This window comes from Choloepus didactylus, chromosome 5 (genome assembly GCF_015220235.1).
Source record: "Choloepus didactylus isolate mChoDid1 chromosome 5, mChoDid1.pri, whole genome shotgun sequence".
NCBI lineage: Eukaryota > Metazoa > Chordata > Mammalia > Pilosa > Megalonychidae > Choloepus > Choloepus didactylus.
The window spans coordinates 146651016-146672340 of record NC_051311.1 but is presented as its reverse complement, the minus strand read 5'-3'; the positions used below and the strand labels follow the sequence as shown (position 1 = coordinate 146672340).

Sequence of the window (21325 nt, the reverse complement as noted above, 5' to 3'; positions counted from 1 at the left end):
CAGTCCTGTTGAAGTAAAAAGGGTAATGTTCCAACAGCCGTCAAAGATACTGAAACTGAGACACTGTTACAGGTGTAGCGTGGCTGATTTCACACAGCTAGTGATAGTAAAATCTCACCATAAGTGAAGCCAAAAATATTCAACTAGGAATACACAGGTCTGCATTCCCACCCTAATCTCAGCTGCAATTCAGCACCAGCCACTGCCCGCTGCAGCTGAGATCCTGATGGAGAGAACTGCAGGGCTGCCTGGGCCTTCCTGAATAGCAGCAAGGATTCCAGGAATCTCCTGGTTAGTTCTGGCCCATTTCTGTGATGCCAGAGCAGAAGATCCCACTTTCTAAGACAAGATCATTTGCCATTTTCCCACCTGTCCCATCACCCCCACCCCAAAACTGTCTCTTCTCTCACAGGAGATAAGAACTGTATCACCCACCCTTGACTGGCAATGGGGGCTGGAAGGAGAATGGAACCAATTTCCAATTGCGTCATATCCCAATCATGGAGTTCTACCATATTTGTAGAACCAAGAGTAGAAATCAGATCTTCTGATTCCTAGAGCAAAGTCCTATTCTCTCCTTTGTTGGCACACCCCAGAAATACCAACCCCTCCATCATTATACCTGGCCCCCGAGGGAAACAGACATGCCTTCCTCTGCCAGGAGAGTCCTTGTTGAATCCCTTCATGTGAATGGAGAGCAGGTCCATGCAGAATCAGAAGCCTCATCCAAACCCAGTTTCCCAAGCCTGGGGTCATCAATGTGCAAATGACTGAGAAAAGGGTGAGGGGGTGGGTCAGGGGAGTACTGTATCATGCCTAAGGAAGATGCATCACACACAGGCCATGCAAGGGCCCTGCCAGTTACACTGGGAAGGTTTTCCAAGCCAGAGATAGATGCCTGACCCATGGATTGCCAACCACGGGATGGCCCTGCACCCCATAAGGGGGCCTGGAGCAAGAGTTCTACCTCCTAGACCAGCTCTCTACATGGGAGAGTGATTGTCTAAAGCAATCAAGTCCTCTTTTGAGAAGACTGAATGTGAGACGTTCAGAGAGAAGGAACAGGCCCTAGAGTGTGCAGGAACAGTGTCCTCCAAGTATACCACCAGGCATACTATCCCAGAGTTCACTGAGCAGAAGGGCTTCCACACCAAAAGATCCTCAAACTACACAATTTTTGGAAGTCAATGTGAATCACGCAGTGAGAAGCACAAATAAAAGACAGGGTGGAAGGACTACACTCCCTGAATCCTGACTACACAATGTTCCAATGACCTGCCTCACTTTCTGCCTCCACAGCCTTCCCCATTGGAGGTGTGGTCACCAGGACCAGAGTTCAGGTTGAACAACAGGGCTCAGCAGGGAGAAAGGGCCAGAAATCAACACATACGCGCTCTCAGAAAGATGCAGGGGCAATCACCAGTTAGTCTGCTGAGCAGCTCAGGTTTTAGCCGTGTTTCTTGGGAAATGCACACGTTACCAGAAACGTACCACAATGGGTGTCACCCATGGGTGGCCAATTTAGGGACGACATGACTGTTGGCATGTTCCCTACCTTATCACTTGGTCTTTCCATCTCTTTCTTTCTTTAAGTGTAACTCTTGTTTGGTCCATCTATTTTACCATATATTTCATTTATTCATATTTTACTGGTTACTAATGTAGCGCATTTCATAAATATTGCCTACATCTCACAAGCTACTTGCTTACTCACTATCTATCCTTAACACAGCTCATGAGTTTCACCCATTGTTTTTGCCTTTCTTATCTTCTCTAGCAGAACTGGATATTCTCAAATGATACAGCAAACACACATTAGAAGCAGAAAGACATAGGGAAACTAAGATAAAAGGCAGAGAAAAGGTTTGCTTTATAGTGGCAGAAGCAATAGAAATTGAAACAAAGAGTAGCTGAGTCACTGGCAATGGTGGAGTTTTAGAGGAGAAAGCAGTGGGTGCCTGCTGCTAAGGTGACAAAGTTCCAGTCACTGGAGCTGCGTGATCCTCACACACTCTCCAGGTCTCCAGCACTTCTCAATGGGGAGCTGCTAAGATGCTTTTCTGTCTTGCTTACTCCCCAGTATATCCTTATTTGAAAACTAGCTTTCATGAATATATTTTTGCTCCTTCGAAGGAGAAAATCATAATTAATACAGGTATATTCCAGAAAGCCATTCTTCCCAATCATCCCCTCCCACTTCCAGTCCCCTTGTGCTGGAAATCAACACTGTTAAGATAAGAATAAAGATGGGGATTGTTTTAGTTTGCTAATGCTGCCAGAATGCAAAACACCAGAGATGGATTGGCTTTTATAAAAAGGGGGTTACAGTTACAGTCTTAAGGCCATAAAGTGTCCAAGGCAACACATCAGTAATCGGGTACCTTCACTGGAGGATGGCCAATGGTGTCCGGAAAACCTCTGCCAGCTGGGAAGGCACGTGGCTGGCTTCCGCTCCAAAGTTCTGGTTTCAAACTGGCTTTCTCCCAGGACGTTCCTCTCTAGCAAGCTTGCTCCTCTTCAAAACGTCACTCACAGCTGCACTGAGTTCCTTCTCTTTGAGTCAGCTCATTTATATGGCTCCACTGATCAAGGCCCACCCTGAATGGGTGGGGCCACACCTCCATGGAAATATCCCATCAGTTATCATCTACAGTTGGGTGGGGCGCATCTCCATGCAAACAACCTAATCCAAACGTTCCAACTTAATCCCCACTATTATGTCTGCCCCACAAGATTGCGTCAAAGAATATGGCTTTTTCTGGGGGACATAATACATTCAAACTGGCACAGGGATCAAGATGGGGATGTGGAAGAAAGAGGCAGCTGGGGAAGAGGATGGGGCAAGCTCAGAGAGCCACTGAAAAGAGTGCAAGGCATCATGGGATAGCTGCTGTGTTTGCACATATTTGGTTTTATGACTTATTTTAAGAAGTAAACCAACATAATAGAGGAGTTCATACCTTGGCACCCTGAATAATAAGAACTACCAGCAAATTTCCAATTTAGGCCACAGTTGAGAAATATACACTTTTATGTTATTTACTTTGAGTACTTGACAGAGAATGAGTACTCAAAGGAAATTACGTGAAGAAGATTACTTGAGTTTTGCCATGTTCAAAGAATGTGGGTAGATTCATTATTTATATACATGTATAGATGAAACAAACTGTTAACAGTAGTTATCTCTGGGAAGGAGATAATGGGGAACTTTCGTTTCTACATTGTAAATCACTATGATGTTTGAATTTAATAACAAATATGTACTACTTTTGTATTCAGAAAGAACAAAAAAGGTACATTTTCAAGTGGTTAAATATGGTAGAGGCTTGGCCTTTCTTTCCCTCACAGATGTCAGATTCAGATTCTCTTTAGGAGAGAATATCGTTGCTGGGTGAGGAGAAGAACAGCAGGCAGGGCATATGACATTTGAAAAATTAGATTCAAGACTATAATCACTCTGCTGTGACTTGTCTTTAGGTATTATCTCTAATTTATTTTAATTTAAAAATAACATTAAAGGAGGACTTTAGGTTTTCATGTTCATCCAAAAACAACATAGGTTTTCAATGTTAAGAAATGCAAGAGCGGATGGAGATGATAACACTACACACCTGACATAAGCTGCTCCCCGCAACCATGCATTGATGTTGTCACTGAGTTTACTGTCATCCAAGGCAAAAAGGGACATTGGATTTTGGAATTTTTATTCAAACTAGAATTTCCAGATGGAATACAGGCACCCTGTTAAATCTGAAAATTCCACATAAATGATGAATAATTTTTTAGTATAAGTATATCCCAAACATTGCATGGAACACACTTACACTAAAAATTTTTCCTGGTTTACATGAAATTTGACTTTAACTGGGCATCCTGTGTTTTTAATTATATCTGGCTACCCTATTCCAAACACAGTCTAAATAAGCATTTTCTAGAAATTAGACCACAGGAGGGGTTCATCCCAGAGGTCATTTATAAAAGGAACAAGAGAACAGAGCCTCCAACATTTTTCTTCTGTGATTTTGCACAAGCCACAGAATGTGGTCCAAATGAATCCTATTTTTGTCGGCGCTTCATGTCAGGGTTCTGGAATAAGGGTCTGTGGAAGAGCTGCAGGGGTCTGTGAACCTCCTGAAATTGTAGGCAGTATTGAGTTTATGTGCATCTTTGTGGGGAAAGGAACCATAATTAGATTCTTGAAGGTGTCTGAGACCCCCATGAAGGTCAGGAGACACTGCCTTATTGACAGAGAGCAGAGCTTTAAACTTCGGGAAGGCATTTTTGCTGGGGACTTGGGTGTTATTACTTTTCAGGCTATTGATTTTCCAATTATCTAACATAAAAAAATGGAGACAATCCCAGAGAATTTTAAAGAGTGGGAAGTTTACACATCCACTGAAGCATCTCTCTCAAATGTATGAGATGCCATGTGTTCTGTATCTTCCACAGGAGCTGAATGGAAATCAGCTCCTGAGTGATGCTGATGATTGTGCATCCTCTGATGACAGTTACAGTGAAGATGCATGTACCTTAAATGTCAAAAGCCATTTGAGAGAAGGAGACAGGGAGTGAGAAATTGCCTAGGCAATGAATAATCTTAATACCTGAGCTGTATGTACCCCAGAAAAGATAATGTTCCCATTTCTGTGGGTATGGACCCATTCTAAGTAGGATCTTTTGGTGAGTAGGATCTTAAGTTGAGATGTGAGCCACCTCATTCAGGATGGGTCTTACTCCTCTTATTGGAGTCCTTTATAAAAGGATAAAGGACATAGACAAGCCACAGGAAAAAAGCCCCAGAGAAGCTGAGAGAGAAAAGCCAGAGAGAAGCTAACAGAGAAAAGTCAGAGAAGCTGAGAGAGGAATACACAGAAACAGAGAAGCCACTGAAGCCAGAAGCTGGAAGCAACAAAACCTGGGAGAGAAGGGAGAGACCAGCAGATGTCACCAAGTGCCTGCCAGGTGACAGAGGAGCTGAGGATTGCTGGTAGCTGGCCTTAGGGGAGAAAGTATCATCTTGTTGATACCTCGATTTGGACATTTTCACAGCCTCAAAACTGTAAGTTTGTAAGTTAATAAATACCCAATGTAAAAGCCAACCCATTTCTGGTATATTGCATTTTATCAGGTTTAGCAAACTAAAACAGCCACTTTTGATAATTACTACTTTATTTTTTTTCTTTAGAGCACCTTAGTCAATTTACCAACAGCTCTTACTGATGAGCTCGACTGGCCCCAATTCTCTGGAGCTACTGGATTTCTGAATTCCACCAGTGGGTAAGTGTATTTGCACACCCTCAAACATTTCAATGTATCTGTGTAAGAAAAGGCAAGGAGATGGGATTTCTTCCCAAGACATGGAAATGGGAATTATTAGGAATTGCTTCCAGAACATGAGTGACATACACCAAAATCCACCACTGGCGTTGGGTCCACTACAGAGTGGATTGTAATTGAAATGCATTTTGTCAGTGCTGGCAAGGAGGGACTATTCCTCCGCAGAGGCCCTGGAGTTAACCTCTGGTGGAAAATACTCAAACGCATCGCCGAACTTTTCTGATTCGAAGGACAACAAAGTTTACCTGACTACTTCCTCTCAGAAATTAATACATATGAAAGTAATGGCTAAAATTAATTTGAAAGTCTCGCGTATTTGTATCAACCTGACTTGAAAGCCTGGACTCAGGTAGAGATGATGCACGATGAGTCTGAGTGAGGCACAAACCCGATCTGCTGTGGCACTGGGTGTTGACTCGGGAGCTGGGCTATGCTTCCCAAGGATGTTGGTGAAGCTTCGCAAGTGTCGCCAACATGGTGGAAAGTCACAGGAATGAGAGGTCATTTCCCCTCCATCACACCCCACATATTTATAAGCATAAGGAAAATGGTAGATGAATGGCTTCCTTGTGTAAAAAAGAAGAAAGGTTAGAGCTTTGCTTTTTGGTCTAAAGGCAGGGCCGAACCAACCAGAAAGCCTTCTCTGACTCAGCAATGCCAGAAAGGATGAGATGAGCCATAAAATGGTGAGTTAGGCAAGTGTGCATCGGGCCTGGGGTACCCAAGTCAGTGAGGGGCACAAATGCCCAAGGGACAGCCAGTTATAGTCTTAGCAGCCCTTTTTTTTTTTTTAACAGAGGACGTTTCATATCTGAATAATTTATTTGATTATTATGTTTAATCATTCATTTTAAAAGATTCTTATTGAATGCTTACCTCCCACTCAGGCACTGAGCTACATCCTACAGATGTTTTAAAGGTAAATAAAGCTTATCCTGTCTCTGAAGTTGATTACAGTCAAGAAGAGAGATGAGGCAAATGCACAAATAATGATAATGAAAGATAAGAAAAAAGAGAGACAGAGAGAGCGAGAGGTGCCAAAAGACGGGTTTCAACACAGAGCTATAGGGTTCAGTGGACAAAGAGTTCAGGGAAATTAGCAATAGCCCTATCCTTTTGGGGTATTAGGTAAGGGGCCCAAACCCAAAAGGATTTAGGAGACTGCAGTGATGAAAGGAGTAGGCAAGAAGCTAGGAAAGAAAATCAACCTTCAGGAAAACTTACTCATATTTATGTAGGAATCATCTACAAATATAGGGAAGGCAGAAGGAATGTGTTTTCAAGTTTAGGTGTAGGTTTTCAAGTTTAATCTTTTAAAATAAACAAGCAAGTCCTAGTTATTATTGCAAGAATACTAACAATTACAATAGCAGTAAGAGTAAGAAGTAACCTCCAAGGGAAGTCACTATGTATAAAGCAGTGTACTGAGTGTTATATAGAGACTATCTCATTTAATTGCTTTGCCAGGTAGGTGGTACTATTTTCTGAATTTTGAAATACAGGAATCTTGTCCAAGATCACACAGCCAAAAAGAAGTGGTAGGCGAATACAAACTCAAATCTGTGTCATGGAACCTCATGCCATTTCATCCCAAGGAGAGGAATTTGATAGATAAGGGCCCTCCTAGCCCACAACCCCCACCTTGATGTGTGGTCTTATTCTATATGCAGAGACATGTCTCCCTCACGCCATTGTCCCTTTGATTGACAGCATAGCTATGGGATTCGGGAAATGACTAAGAACTAAAGAACCACTCCCCAAGTCCACGGGGAGACTTGGCATGCATTGTTTCAGATCTTGGGCATATGCCTGTTTTCCCTTTGTAGGGTCCTAATACTCTTAGTAGTTGGGGCTCCCCTGAGCCCGGTCTCCATCCCGATCTTTCCAGCGCTGCAGCTGCTGTTGTCTTTTGTTCCCTAGAACACACCCAGAGAGAAGCCCATCTAAAGCAGCTTTCTGGAAGAACCTTGTTTATCTCCCTACTGTGAATATCAGAATTAAGAAAATAATATTTGCATCTTCCACCCAATCCTGCTAGTCTATAAAAATACCTGGAAGTTTCCTTAAATCATGGCTTTATGAGAATAACAAAAAGAGTTGGTTAAGAATTACAAATGGACACAGTTTACTCTGTATACCCTTAATGGCAGCTTAAATTTACATATGAACCCTGTGAAGCTCCATCACTTTTTGATCTGAAACCTCATGAAGTTGCCATAAAAGAAATACCAGTCTTGTGTTTATAAGTAATCGTAAGCAGCTCAAATCTTTGCTGGAATCACCCAAAGAATGTTCAGGAGAAGAATCCATGTGCCATGTCAAGCAAAATTGGTGAAAATTTGTTTCCTCATTGCTTTCTACTTAAGCTCCCACCCCTTACATATAAATGTCCCCCAAACTCTACCCAAACTTAGCTCCTGCACCCAAACTGGCTCTGTTCAGTTGTTTTTAGTTTCTGTTAGTGATTTGCAGGGGAAGTCAGTCTCCCTCTTCCTTTCTGTCCTCAGACTAGGGGTTTGCTCTCTTTTCAATGGAATTCCTACTAGCCCTCCATCCTGCAGCAGCCTCTACCCATTATCCAGATCAGATGTTGCCAGGCTAACAGGATCTTCCTTAGAAGTTTGGCAGAGGGTGAAAGGAACAGGAAGAGCTGTGAGTCTTTAGATAATGGCTTCTAACTCGTACAAGGTCTGCAAAGAGATTCTGATACCATCTCACAAAAGAAGTGGCCATGTAGGCATGGCTGGTTTAGGGTCTGTGTTGCACTTGGTCCTTGCTTAGGCAATTTACTCAGTGCTGACTAAGTACTGCCCTTATCTGTTGTATTTCTAAGGAGGTTCACAGGACAACTGGTTGTTCACCTTCCCTGCAGTGGCTTTTCTCCCTGTGTCTGTGGGGCCCCAAGCCCTCTAGTCATCTCTCCCAGAATAATCTTTTTGCCGGCTGTTTCTATGTACTGTGCCTATGTTTTCCACCACACAGCTATAATGGGGAGGAATATATTCAACTCTTTTTGATAGAAAAGGAAATTCTCTGTTTGCAATATGAGATGCAATGGATTCCAGCAATAAGGAGAAACATGGGCAGCTACTCCCTGGGTAGCTCCATTCAACAGAGCAGTGGTTATTGCCAACTGTCTCATGTGTCTTCATGTGAATTATACCTGCAGATACTCTATGCTAGACCAACTTCCTTATTAAAAAAAGAAAAAGTTATAAAGTACAAAAATAAATATGTATAAAAAGAGAGATGAGCATATGATGGAGCTCCTCTCTTTGCAGAATCAGGAGATCAAAAAGAATATTGACCTAGAAGATGCACTAGTAAGAGATATGTGGCAGCTGCTTCAGGGATTTTGAGGAAATGTCCCTTTGAGTCCAAACACTTATCAATATGGAACAGAATTTATGAATTTCTCTATTTAACTGGATCTCTAGTATGTGCTTTTTCCTATCTGTGATCAGCTTTATGCTACAGGTCTTATCTTAGTTTGCCAGAGCTACTATAACAAATCCTGCACAGCATGTGGGCTTAAACCACAAACATTTCCTGTCTCATGGTTTTGAAGGCTAGAAGTCCAAAATCAAGATGTTGGCAAGGCCATGCTTTCTCTCAGCGTTGGAAGCATTCTGGAGATGGAGTGTTCTATCACATGGCAATGTCCCTGCTCTCCTCCTGTGGCTTTCTCTGGCTTCTGGCTTTTCCGTTTTCAGGCTTCTCTGACTACATCCAAATTTCCTTTCTTTGTAAGGTATTCCAGTTTACTAATGCTACCATTATGAAAAATACCAGAAATGGATTGGCTTTTATAAAAGGGTTTATTTGCTTACAAAGTTATAGTCTTAAGGCCATAAAGTGTCCAAGGTAAGGCATTAACAACAGGGTACCTTCACTGAAGGATGGCCATTGGCGTCCGGAAAACCTCTGTTAGTTGGGAAGGCACGTGGCTGGCGTCTGCTTGCTCCCAGGTTGCGTTTCAAAATGGCGTTCTCCAAAATGTCAGCTTTCAAAGGCCATCTTCAAAATGTGTCTCTCAGTTGCAGCTCCTCTGAAGTCTGCCTGTGAGCTTTTTTATAGGGCTCCAGCAATTAAATCAAGACCCACCCTGTATGGGTGGGGTCCATATCTCCATGGAAATAACCCAATAAAGTGTTTCACTCAGTTGATTGAGTCACAACTCCATAGAAACACTCAATAAAAGGATTCCAATTTAATCAACACTAACATGTCTGCCCCCACAAGACTGCATTAAAGAATATGGCTTTTTCTGGGGGACATAATATATACAAACTGGCACATAAGGCATACCGTAATATGAATGAAGACCCACTGTGATTCAATTTGGCCACATCTAAATAAGATCTTAGGAGAGCCTCTTCACAAATAAGTCCACATCTTATCTAATAATACATCTTCAAAGAAACCTATTTACAAATGGGTTCACATCCACAGAGACACAGATTAAGATTAAGAATATGTCTTTTGTTGGGGTACGTGATTCAATCTAACACAGGTATTAACAATGTTCTTTGGAAAATGCAACTTGTGAAAGTGAAAAGATGCAGTTTAGAAGAGAAGCTGGTTCCTTTCCCTACTTTTTTCCATTCTATTCTTTGCCCCCTCAGAGTTTAATATCTCCTTTTGGAGGCATGAATATGACTCAAATTGAAATTATGTGCATGCATTAAAAGACAAACATAACCCTTTAATTTTGCAAATTCTTAGTTCCTTCAGCTGAGTCTACATTAACAAAATCTGTTCTCCTGGCTCTCGGGCTTCAGAAAATCCTATAAAAAGTGATACACCTTAAAAACCACATGTTGTTTTTTTCCAGGCACCAATGTGATTCACAAAGCAACTGAGTAGGTCAAAAGCAGTAAAAAGTCTCCATGAGGTTGGTAACTTGGGGATTGGTAGCCTCTGTTAGGGAGGAGAACTATAACTGTAATTTAGAAGAAAAAAGGTATTTTTTAAAAGATCAAAAATAGTGCTTTGTATACAGATCACTTCCAAAAGCAATTAATGTAACAGGAAAATTCTATTTATGTTAAAGAGGCCAAAGCCACATACATGTGGAGAAGGATGGGAAATAATACCAAAAATTCAGGAGGAAGGACTTCACATTTAAAAACAGTATCTAAAATTTCAGAGCCCAATGGGTCAGTGGGGTGTGGTAGAAGGAGGACCGTATTTAGAGTTAATGGGGTTCTAGTTCTGTGTGTCCCAGTGGGAAATACAGCATTCCAGGATCCCATTGACATAATAAAGTTGAGTTGGACCAGGTGATCTCTGAAGTTCTAATTTCCTGTTTACTGGTTATAAGACTTGACATTCAAGTCCTTATCCAATTTTATGATTCTGCTTGACTTAGAAACCTTCGAAGAAGTTTTTAAGGAAGAGAAACTCTTCCTCTACCAAATATGCTTTCAGAACCAACTTTTGCCAAGGGCAGGGTTACTGTGCTGTGAAGGTCAGGTTCATGCACAGTAAGCACTGCACTGTGTGACACTGGATGCTTGATCAGCTTCTAAATGAAAATGGTACTCCACATAGTCCTTTATGTGTACTCTTTCCTCCAACCCAGAGAGGAAAACTGGGAAGGAAGAAATACTCCCAAATCTTTAACAAAAATAACCACATGTACCCTACCATATCTAAAATGAGCATTTATGGCTGCCCACATCCCCTTCTGAAACTGGACCCAATCAGAGAAGTTCTGCAGGCTGAGGGCTAAATGATAAGACAGGTTCTCCAAAGCTAGGGGTGCAGAAGGAGGCTGGGAGGAAAAACAGGGCAACAATCAGAGCTTTAAAAAGCAGAATTAAGTAAGAAGCTAAAGTTAGACATAAAAAGTCATGAAAGCCAAAAGAAACAAAAGCAGTTACCAAAGTTACCAAGTCAAACTGGAGAGATAAAGAGTAGAATCAGCAGGTCAATGTAAGTGGGTAGAAACCTGGTGGAATTTTCTAGAGTAAATGTTGCTCCCTTCACTTCTGGCTTAAATTTGCTGTATCGGGCCAGAGATGCAGCAGTTTAGAAAGAGATAGCCAAAGCCATTGTAGTACGGGGAACTGCTCTTCAAGGACATTTAAACACCCATCTTTAATGAGAGGTATCCTAGAATCTGCATGTTAAAAGGTTATCTACTCTCTCCTACTCAATAGATGTTACATGGGAGATTAAGATTTTGAAAAGCAGTGTACAACTCCAGATCAAGTCGCTAGGGGCATTAAAAACAAAAAAATGGAGAGCAGGGATTTGCAGCTAAGGTTTGCTAACCTAATTTCATGTTTAAAAAAAAAACAAGGCCTGTAAGTACTAAACACTGATGGGCTTAATAACCTTATTAAATCCATTATTCACAAATTATATGTGATATAATTGCAGATGATTAGTCCTCTTATACTTTGCAAAACAAATAATTAGCCAGAGAGTTGGTCATCTGGAGTTGGATGAGGCTGACTGGAGTGGGATAACATCTACAGCAGTGATCCTCCAAGTGTGGTCTGTGGACTCCTAGAAAGGAAGTCAAGACTCTTTCAAGGGATCCACAGGGTAAAAACTATTTTCATAACCATACTAACACATTATTTGCCTTCTTCACTGTGTTGACATTTGTACCAATGGTGCAAAAACAATGATGGGTAAAACTGCTGACACCTTAGCATGACACCAAGCAATACTAGTAGTCATCGTATTTTTCACCCCTGCTTACTCCCAGTTTAAAAAAAAAAAAGCCAGTTTCCCTTAAATATATCACCTATAAAGCATAAAAATCTCTAATTATATTAAATTAAGTACCTACATGACTTTTTAATAATTTCACGTGATGAAATGGGAAGCATGCAGCAAGCACTTCTGTGCTAGGGTTGTCTCAAGGGAAAGAACTTGTGTGATTGAGTTGAGAGCTGAACTAGTCACTCTTTGTTCACGGAACAACAGTTTTGTTGAAAGAACGACTGACAACACGCAATGGTTATTCAGACTTGTACATGTGGCAGATAGTTTATCTAAAATGAATGAAATGAGTTTCTCACTTCAAAGAAAACAATTTGACAGCATTTGTCACGAATCATAAAATTTGAGCTTTCAAAGAAAAATACAAATTTGGAACACTCGTATCTTATACCACGAACTTGACAGTTTCCCAATACTCACAAACACTTTTCTGATGAGCTCGGTGGTAATACAACAAAGTGATTTTTCAATGTTTTATAATAAAATGTATCAACATTTGGAATATCTGCATTCCTCAGAGAACCAATGTTTTCCAAATGGCCAGTGCCTGATGTAGAAAATTCATTCAAAGTTCAAGATAAACCAGTGCATTTTAATGTAAAGCACAGAAAGCTCACTGATATGGTTTCAGATTCCGCATTGCAACTAATCAATTTTTAAGAAATCACCACTGTCCAGTTTTGATGTAGAATCAAAAAGAAGTACAGTTATCTAAAAAGACTATTAGAATGCTACTCCTTTTTCTAACTACATGTATGTAAAAGGCCAGATTTCTTCAAATACTTCCACCAAAACAACATATCACAACAGTTTAATGCAGAAGCAGATAGGAGGATCCAGCTGATTTCTATTAAATAGCCAGGCATTAAAGAGATTTGCAAACATGTAAAACAATGCCATTCTTTTCACTAATTTGGGGTAGTTCTTTTTGGAAAATATAGTTATTTTCCATAAAAATATGCTATTTATGTTAGCATGTAATGACTTTATGATTGTTGTTTTAAATGAATTAATAATTAAATATTTTTAAAATTTCTTAGTTTTAATTTCCCTCTAACCCACTGTCTTAGTTTCCCATCTGCTAAAACAATAACATTCAATGGGTTGGCATAAACAACAGGAATTTATTGGCTCACAGTTTGGGGACTAGGAGAAGCCCAAAATTGAGGCATCAGCAAAGCGATGCTTTCTCTTTGAAGAAAGTAGCATTCTGGGGCCAGCTGCCGAGCAATCCTTGGGCCTTGGCTTTTCTGTCACACAGCAATGCACATGGCCATTTGTCTCCTTTCTCCTCCGGGTTCCACTGACTTCTGGCTTCTTCCCAAGGCTTTCTCTATGTTTGACTCTCACTCTGCTTATACAGGACTCCAGTCACCCACATTAAAGCCCAACCTGATTCAGTTGGGCCACCCATATTAAAGCCCAACCTGATTCAGTTGGGCCACACCTTAACCAAACACCCCTGAGAGATCCTATTTACCATGGGTCCACACTCACCACAATGCAAACCAAGACCAAGAACAGGTCCAAACTGGGCTACACAACTCAGCCTACCACACCCAAATAAAACAAAAGCTCTTTGGGGTCCTCAATAATTTAAAGAGTGTAAAAAAGTCCTCAACCAAAAGTTGGAGAACTGCTGTTTTAGAGACTGAGTGCAAAAAACTAAACATGGCTCAGAGCAGAGGATGGGGGGCTCTGACATTTAAAGGTTGGGAAGAGAAGACTGAAAAGGAACAGTCCCCAGAGTAAAGAGAAACTGGAAGGGATTGGTGTCCTAGAGACCTAGTGAAAGAAGTGTGTCAAAGGAGAAATAATCATCAGTTAAGTGCTGCTGTAAGGCTGATAAAGATGAGAACTGAGAACAGAGTTGACTTACAAGACGGTGATCATAGGGAGACCGACTGGAAAGGCTTCAGAGGGGCAGGGATGGAAGCCCAACTGGGGGGAATCGGTTCAGGAGGGGATGAAAAAAATGCAGGTGAGCACAAAAAACCCTTTTTGACAGTTTTGCTATGGAAGGGAGCAAAGAAATAGAGTGATAGCTGAAGGAGAATAAAAGATAGGGGAGACTTTTTTAAGATAGGAAATCCTACAGCATGCTTTTAGTGATAGGAATGATCCAAAAGAGAAGGAAAGACGGATGAAAGAAGAAACAGGGCCTAAAGAAGGTAAGAAGGAGTGGAATCCAGGCAGGCATGTGGAGGTGCCTGTGGCCCCTCAAAGAAGAAACCCCCCATGCCATATATCAGCAAATCCTTCCACCTGCAATGACTTCCCCCAGACCCCTACCCATTTAAAATTTTTCATTTAATTTTTTAATTATTCAAAACAGGAATATATTTTCACATTAAAAGAATACTGATGTATGGAAAGTAAAAAGTCAAAGTTCCCCTTTATGTCCCCCAAGTCCACTCCTTTTCCCAGAAGAAAACTCTGTTATCAGTTCAGCATAATTTTTTCCGGACCCTTCCTATGTATTTAAATGCATACATTTTGTACGTAAAGAAGTAAATACGTTTTGAGATTTTCTCGTATCTCATGCTGTCATATCTCATACTGTGTGCACCATTCTATAAATTGCTTTTATACTTTAATAATACTTCTTGAAACATTTTCCATTCTTGTCCAATAGAGTGTAGTATTTCATAGTAAGGTTTTTTTCCCTTCATTTTCTGATTGATGGGCATTCAAGTTATTTTCAAATTCTCATTATTCCCAATAATGTAGCAATGAAATTCTGCATGGGCCGCTTTATGAATACTTGTGAGGATTTCTCTGGAAGAAGAATTGCTAGTCCAAAATGTACACACTTTCAATTTTTCTTATAATACTGCCAAGTTGCACTCCAACAGGGCTATGCCAACTCATACTCCCCAGTAGGCAGTATGTGAGAGTAGTGCTTCCCCACACCATTGCCCAAACTGGATATTGTCCATCCTTCTAATTTTTGCCATCCTTCTAATTTTCACTATACCCGGAGTTGGACCAGTAATATTTTACTGTCGTTCTATTTTGTAACCTCGATTGCCAGTTGGTTTGCACATCTGTTCATAGGCATTTCCCCTCACCTCCATCTCCCCTCGCTTGTGGTTAGTCCCTTGAAGCAGCTTCTTCATAACCCCAACCTCCCCCTCTCCTGCTTCTATCGTGTCCTCCAATGCCAAGGTCCTCACTTTATCAAGACTAATTGTCTCCTCACCCTGCCTGCCCTGCACCTGGATTCTGATCATCTTGAGTGCAGGAATCAGACTTGACTTCAATTTGTAGCCCCAGCAAAGGCACATTATGTGGCACATAGATCCTCAATAGAAGGATTGCTGAATAAGTTTATTATGACATCCCTTCTCATTTGTAGGATGCTCTACACTCTGCAAACCTTCACAGGTATTTTCCCAGATTGCCTAAAACAAATCAGACTTGCAGGAATTAACATATTGGGAAAATGCTAGGGACCAGGGAAGAGGAGTATAAACAGCGTGAATTAAATCACCAGCTGCATGATGTGATGTGTAATGAAACAAATTAGTGTAACTTAAACCCTTGGAATTCAACTGTGTCCTATAATAAACTTCTAAAAGAAATTAGCAAAATTCACTAAACTGTTAAAATAACCACTGCAAACAACTTCTGTCTCAAGGGCAATACAATTTTGACTCTACCTGGAGTTGGGCCAGATCCCACAGGTTAGGGACAATTGTCTACAAGACTCCCCGTCAGGGACCAGCCACAAGCTCAGGGACCCAGGCCACCAGCCCCTCTGACCAACTGGCTACAAATTCAGGGATTCAGGTTCACTAGTTCACCAGGACACACAGAATTCACTGAAAGCACTATACTTAGGACTACAGTTTTATTAGAGTAAAAGGATACAAACGAGAAGACACAAATAGGGTGAGGTCTGGGAGGGTCTCAAATGCAAGGCAATGTTTCATAGTATACCTTCCATGTTCTTGCCACAGGAAGTCATAACCTGTCTTCTTCTAAGCACATCAGTGTATATTATCAATCACGGAAGCTCTTCAAACTTTGCATGTCCACAGTTTTTATTGGACATTATGAAGTCCCACACGGTTGAACTCAATCTCCAGGCCCCCTCCCCTCCCTGGAAGTCAGGCTGATATGACTTGGCTCAAAACCTACCCCCTTAATCATATAGTGGGTCTTTCTGGTGTGGCCCTCTCCACCCTGTCATTTCATTAGCATAAATTATCAGGTGTGGTCTGTGGCCCACCATGAATAACAAAAGACATTCTTATCACATAATCACAAGAAATTGTGATTTCTTTAATTTAGCAGTTACCCCCCATGAGCCTAGACAAAGGCCAGTCCTCTTTTGGGGGGCCAAATTCCTTACTCTACAACCACACAGTCAACAAATTGGAAAAAAAAATGAGTTTAATGGAAAATTATCAATTAAGTAGCCAGGTAAACATCACGAATTTTTTAGCAAATTTCAGAGCATGCTAGAAGGTGATTCATGCTATGTATAAATAAGGGAAGAATGATTAAGAATAGAGGGGCTAAGATATAACTCACTGAAAAGATGAGATTTGAGCAAAGACTTGAGGTGGTGAACCTCGCCAAACAAAAGAGTTGAACCATTTCAACTCTAAAGCTTATATGAAACTCATGGAGAGGAAGAGGGACACCACTGAACACAGACTTCTAGCTGGTCCTTTCAAGACACCAGGCACATGAGTAAGGCCATCTTGGGCCCTGGAACCCAGTCACCAGTTGAATACCATTGAGTAACCATAGTCAATGCCTCAGGGAGCACAGCAACTGGCCAGCCAGGAAGAGATCTGAGGCTCTAACTGCTTCTTAAGTAATCTTCTGATGGATACTTCTATTTTTTAGCTCCACCCCCATTTCTGGAGGTACCACATGCAATTAACTCCCAAGTCTTCTGGGGGCTCTGCAGTGTGAATCAGTTGGGTTGCTTCTTGGCATTCCCTCCTGCAAGCTTAGGTCGCAGTCTAAGTCCATTACCACTGTCCATCTGCTTTCTAGCTTCCAACATTTTGTGGCTGTTGGCCGCTGCTGTTCTCTGTTCTTGTGGACACATTCATTTACTGCCATTTTAGTGCGAGAGAAGTAAATGCTTGTCTTCAATCTGCTATCTTTACCCAGAAGCCTGAAATGAATACTTTATACACTGCATCATTTACGCCCTCTGCCTTGACTATTTTATTATATTTTGAAAAAGCAGATGGGAAATGGACAATAGATCTGAGTTCAATACTAAAATAATTTCACGGTCAATAAAGAGGGTTTATTTTCTTCTGGGAGAGTAACTGCTACCAATACTTAGTCATAAATGTGTTTTTGATAATTCTAAAAATGGAATTTATGTACTGCAATACAGTTTTGCTCATGACCTGCTCATGAAAAGTAAACAGTGTGGTTATTAATATTGTAGATACAGTTAGTTTTACCTTTCTTTACAAGAATATAGAAATCCTAACTAACAGGCAAATAGTTTCATTAAGATTTCTGATCAGAAATAGCATCAAGAGTTTTGGCTTGCAGGCTCCTGTACTAAGCACTAGAAAAGTGTTCTATGTAGTCAAAGACACAGCTTTCTTTCATCTGGAAAATGGTAATTTCTCAGACCAAATATATAATCTCTCTTATAAAGTCTAGGAATTGAATTTTCATGGAGTACTTAGGGATCCTGAGAATATAGAGGGATCAATACAATGTTTTGGGATGCCTATAAATTGGGAAGATTGATTAATAGAAAGCCATCTATTTGCATTTTCAGCTGAACTTGTATTTATAGGACTAGCTAAAGGTACTATGCATAATGGAGGTCACTGTAATGACAGTTAGTTGTCTTAAATCCCTCTCCTCTTCCTTCCTCATATCCACATGATCCAAGTGTCCTGATATGATCTTCTGTTTCTCCTTTTTTCCTCTGCTGCACATCCAAACCCCAAAGTGCTAGTAAAAGAGATGATTGCTTCAGCCCTGAAATTTGAGGAGTGCAGAGGAGGGGTACTTAAAAGTTGTCTTCCTCACACCTTACCCAATGCCTAAATCACTGATATCCCCAAGATGAGGAATACACTGAGAGGTATACCATATTAAATCATATACTGGAGGCCCATGCAGTACAGGCATGTGAAGATGCACTGGTCAATTTCAACTTCTAGCACCAAAATTCAAAATTAGGTTAATCTGAAACAGAGTGGCTATTTGTTTTCTTCCAAACATTAGCTCAGATAACATGCAAAAAGCTCACTTACTCTTAGATCTTTCCAAGCTTCCTCCACCCCCCACCCCATTTCAGTCTGACTGAAAGAAAAAAGAAAACAAACCAAAATGATGAGTAAAATCAAGAATGGGCCATTGAGATTAAGGCAGACAAATTAAAGGGGTTGATTTAAAACTGAAAAAAAAAATTGTTTCCTCCAATGTTGACTCAGAATAGAACCAACTAGAGAAAGGCAACAGAAGGGTGTCCCAAAAGCCTGTGTGTGTCGGAAGTCTTCTGGATAAACCAAGTGCAGCATTATTCAAGAAATAATGATGTCTCAGTTCCTGGAGGAATTCCTGAGGCTATTTCTTACCCCAGAGGCACAGCTAATTTGGGTCTAATTTCTGAGGCTCCTCTTCTTTAATCTTAGAGAATAAGTCAGAAAAATAAACTGAGGCTCAGAAAGATAGAAGAGTCAGTGAGAGTCACTTGATGTGAAAGGTTAGGACAGGGTGGTGGAACAGGATAAAAGTGGATAACTCAAAAACCAGACAGGCTTTATCCAGGGACTTCTACTAGGAGGTTTTAAGAAAAGGGTGAGTAGTTTTCTTTCTGATATAGATGGAGGTCAGTTGAGCATGGGGCCAGGGAATTGGTTTAAAGACTTTATAAAATTCCTTCTAATCCTTTGATACTAGCCATATCTCAGAACCCTTAGTAACCCCTAGTTCACTGTATCGCATAATAACCAAGACTTCAGCCTCAAAGAGAGATAAACATGCAGGATATGGTTTGTTGTGTATTTAAGGAGACTGGCAATGAGCTAATTATGCAGGGGTATGTGCAGAGGTGAAGATGAGTAGAGAAAAGGTGCTAGGAGTTCAGACATGAAAAGATTAACAAGACAGCATGATAGATTTTGAATTTGGAGCAGCAAAGTAGAGCAGGGAAATAGACTTCATGGACATTGTGTTCAATAATTCATGAGTTGCTGGACTCAGACAAGGTTTCCTACCTGTTAAGTTAACCTCCCCTTAAGGATTTCTTCCTCAGCCTTTGAGCTTGGAGCAGTTATTACTCTCCCAATCTTGACCTTTCCCAACCCCAGATTTGACCAGGGTAAACATTATATTGAGAGGCTGAGAGATTTAAGAGTGTGGGTGCTTATAAATCTGAAAAGATCAGTTTGTGACTTAAAAGGAAATTGTTTTAATAATCTAGACAGCATTTCTCAAAGGATGCTCAGTGGAATGCTAGTTTCTGGAGATATCCCATTCCCATAAACACACAGAGAGAGAGAGAGAGAGAGAGAGAGAGAGAGAGAGAGAGAGATATTCAACAGTGTTCTGCAGTCAAATAAGTCTAGGCAATGTTTCATATTACACCTTTTCTTGGAGACACACAAAGCCTTTTGGCATATTAAAGGCCCTGATAAGCCTTGCACTAAACATATCTGTTCCTCTTTATTTAAACCACCATTTCAAAAATGTATTCCTCATGAGATGGGACAAGATGGTGGCATAAGGAGATGTGGAATTTTGTTCATCCTCTAGGGTAGTTAATAAATAGTCAGGAACTGTCTGGAACAACTGTTTTGGCGGCTTCCATGACCATACATACATCGTACCCTTGTCTGGAATGGGTGGAAGGGCCGAGATCACAGCACAGAACTCTAAGTAAAGTCTCCCAATTTGTGGAGGCTGGCATCCCTCATCCACTGGCATGGCAGGCTGGTCACTTCTTGAGGGAAAAAGAAGCAGTCTCTACTAGGGGCAAGAGAAGGTAGCTCAACCAAGCTCCAACTGCAGACTTAGTTAACCAATTCAGAAAACTGAATACAAGCTTAGAGCTTGTTAAACCTGGAGAAAGCAGGAAAGGAACCTGGAGATGTCTCCCTAGCAGAGAGGAGGTGGGGCTGATGGGGGAAAAAAAAAAAAACAGAGGCATTGAGAGTTGGCTGAGTATAGAATATAGAAAAGGGTTGTGTCCCAAGAAAAGGAGTACATAGAGCAGGGTACCAACTCCAGCTTTTGATTGGCAAACTGGGGTGGGGTGGGGGAGTTGGAACTGACAGAAGGCTTTTTCAGTTGTCAGTACTGCCCCAGGAAAGGACAGACTTAAGGAACATCTGAGAAACAAAGTAAGTAGACAGGTGAAGGAGATAATTCCCTGAAGGGTGTATCTTCCCCAAGAAAGGGGTGTGGGTCTTGGCTCAAGTCTTGGCTCTCATTCAGACAATTCAGACCCCAGAGGCTGAAAAAAAGAAACAGTTTAAGCCCACCCTCTGCCTCAGCCTCTGTCTCAACCATGACCCTGGCAGGGACAGGGCCTGCTGAGAATTAAAGACTCTGTATCACTTTACGCTGGTGGGAAGCTACAGGCTGACAAGCACCACCTGCTGGGCAGAATAGAAAAAGCAAAGAATCCAGAGGATTCACAGGAAAGACTGGCACCCTGCTGGATCCCATCCTCAGGGGAATTTGATACTGGTTACACCCTCTTCTTGAGTCCTGGGCCTGACTTGTCTGGGAAAATCTGATTGGGGTCGATCCTATCTGGGGAGACCCTCCTCAAAAATAAACAAACTTCCATATAGGCAGGGCAAGATCCAGAAAAATGAGAGCTGAAAAATTCTGATCAGTTAAACAGATGCTATGCTACAGGTCTGGAATAAGTTGAACAGAATGTCAAAGAACAGATAGAGAACAAAGCCAGCCAGCAAGAAAGCCCTAGGTAAAGGAGAGAAAATGAGCACCAGAATAAATAAATCAAGGAAATCAGATGCCTAGACACCAGCAAAAATCACGAGTCATACCAGGAAGCCAAAGATATGGTTCAGTCAAAGAAACAAACTAACACTCCAAATGAGATACAGGAGTTGAAACAACTAATTAAAGATGTTCAAACAAATCTTCTAAATTAAATCAATGAGTTGAAGGAAATGTGGGAAAAGAAATGAAAGATATAAAGGAGACACTGAGTGACCATACAGAAGAACTTGAAAGACTGAAAAACCAAATGGCAGAACTTATGGAAATGAAAGGCACA

General features: G+C 41.1%; 1 protein-coding gene across 2 annotated transcripts in view; it reads left to right on the top strand.

The window, feature by feature from the left end:
* The window catches only part of AOAH (acyloxyacyl hydrolase), a 185226-nt gene that overhangs the window by 104114 nt on the left and 59787 nt on the right, over positions 1-21325 (top strand). For both annotated transcript variants that reach the window (XM_037837087.1, XM_037837086.1), the window contains one exon: positions 5186-5277. In XM_037837087.1, coding sequence (XP_037693015.1) covers positions 5186-5277 — 92 coding nt within the window. The remainder of the gene's footprint in view (positions 1-5185; positions 5278-21325) is intronic.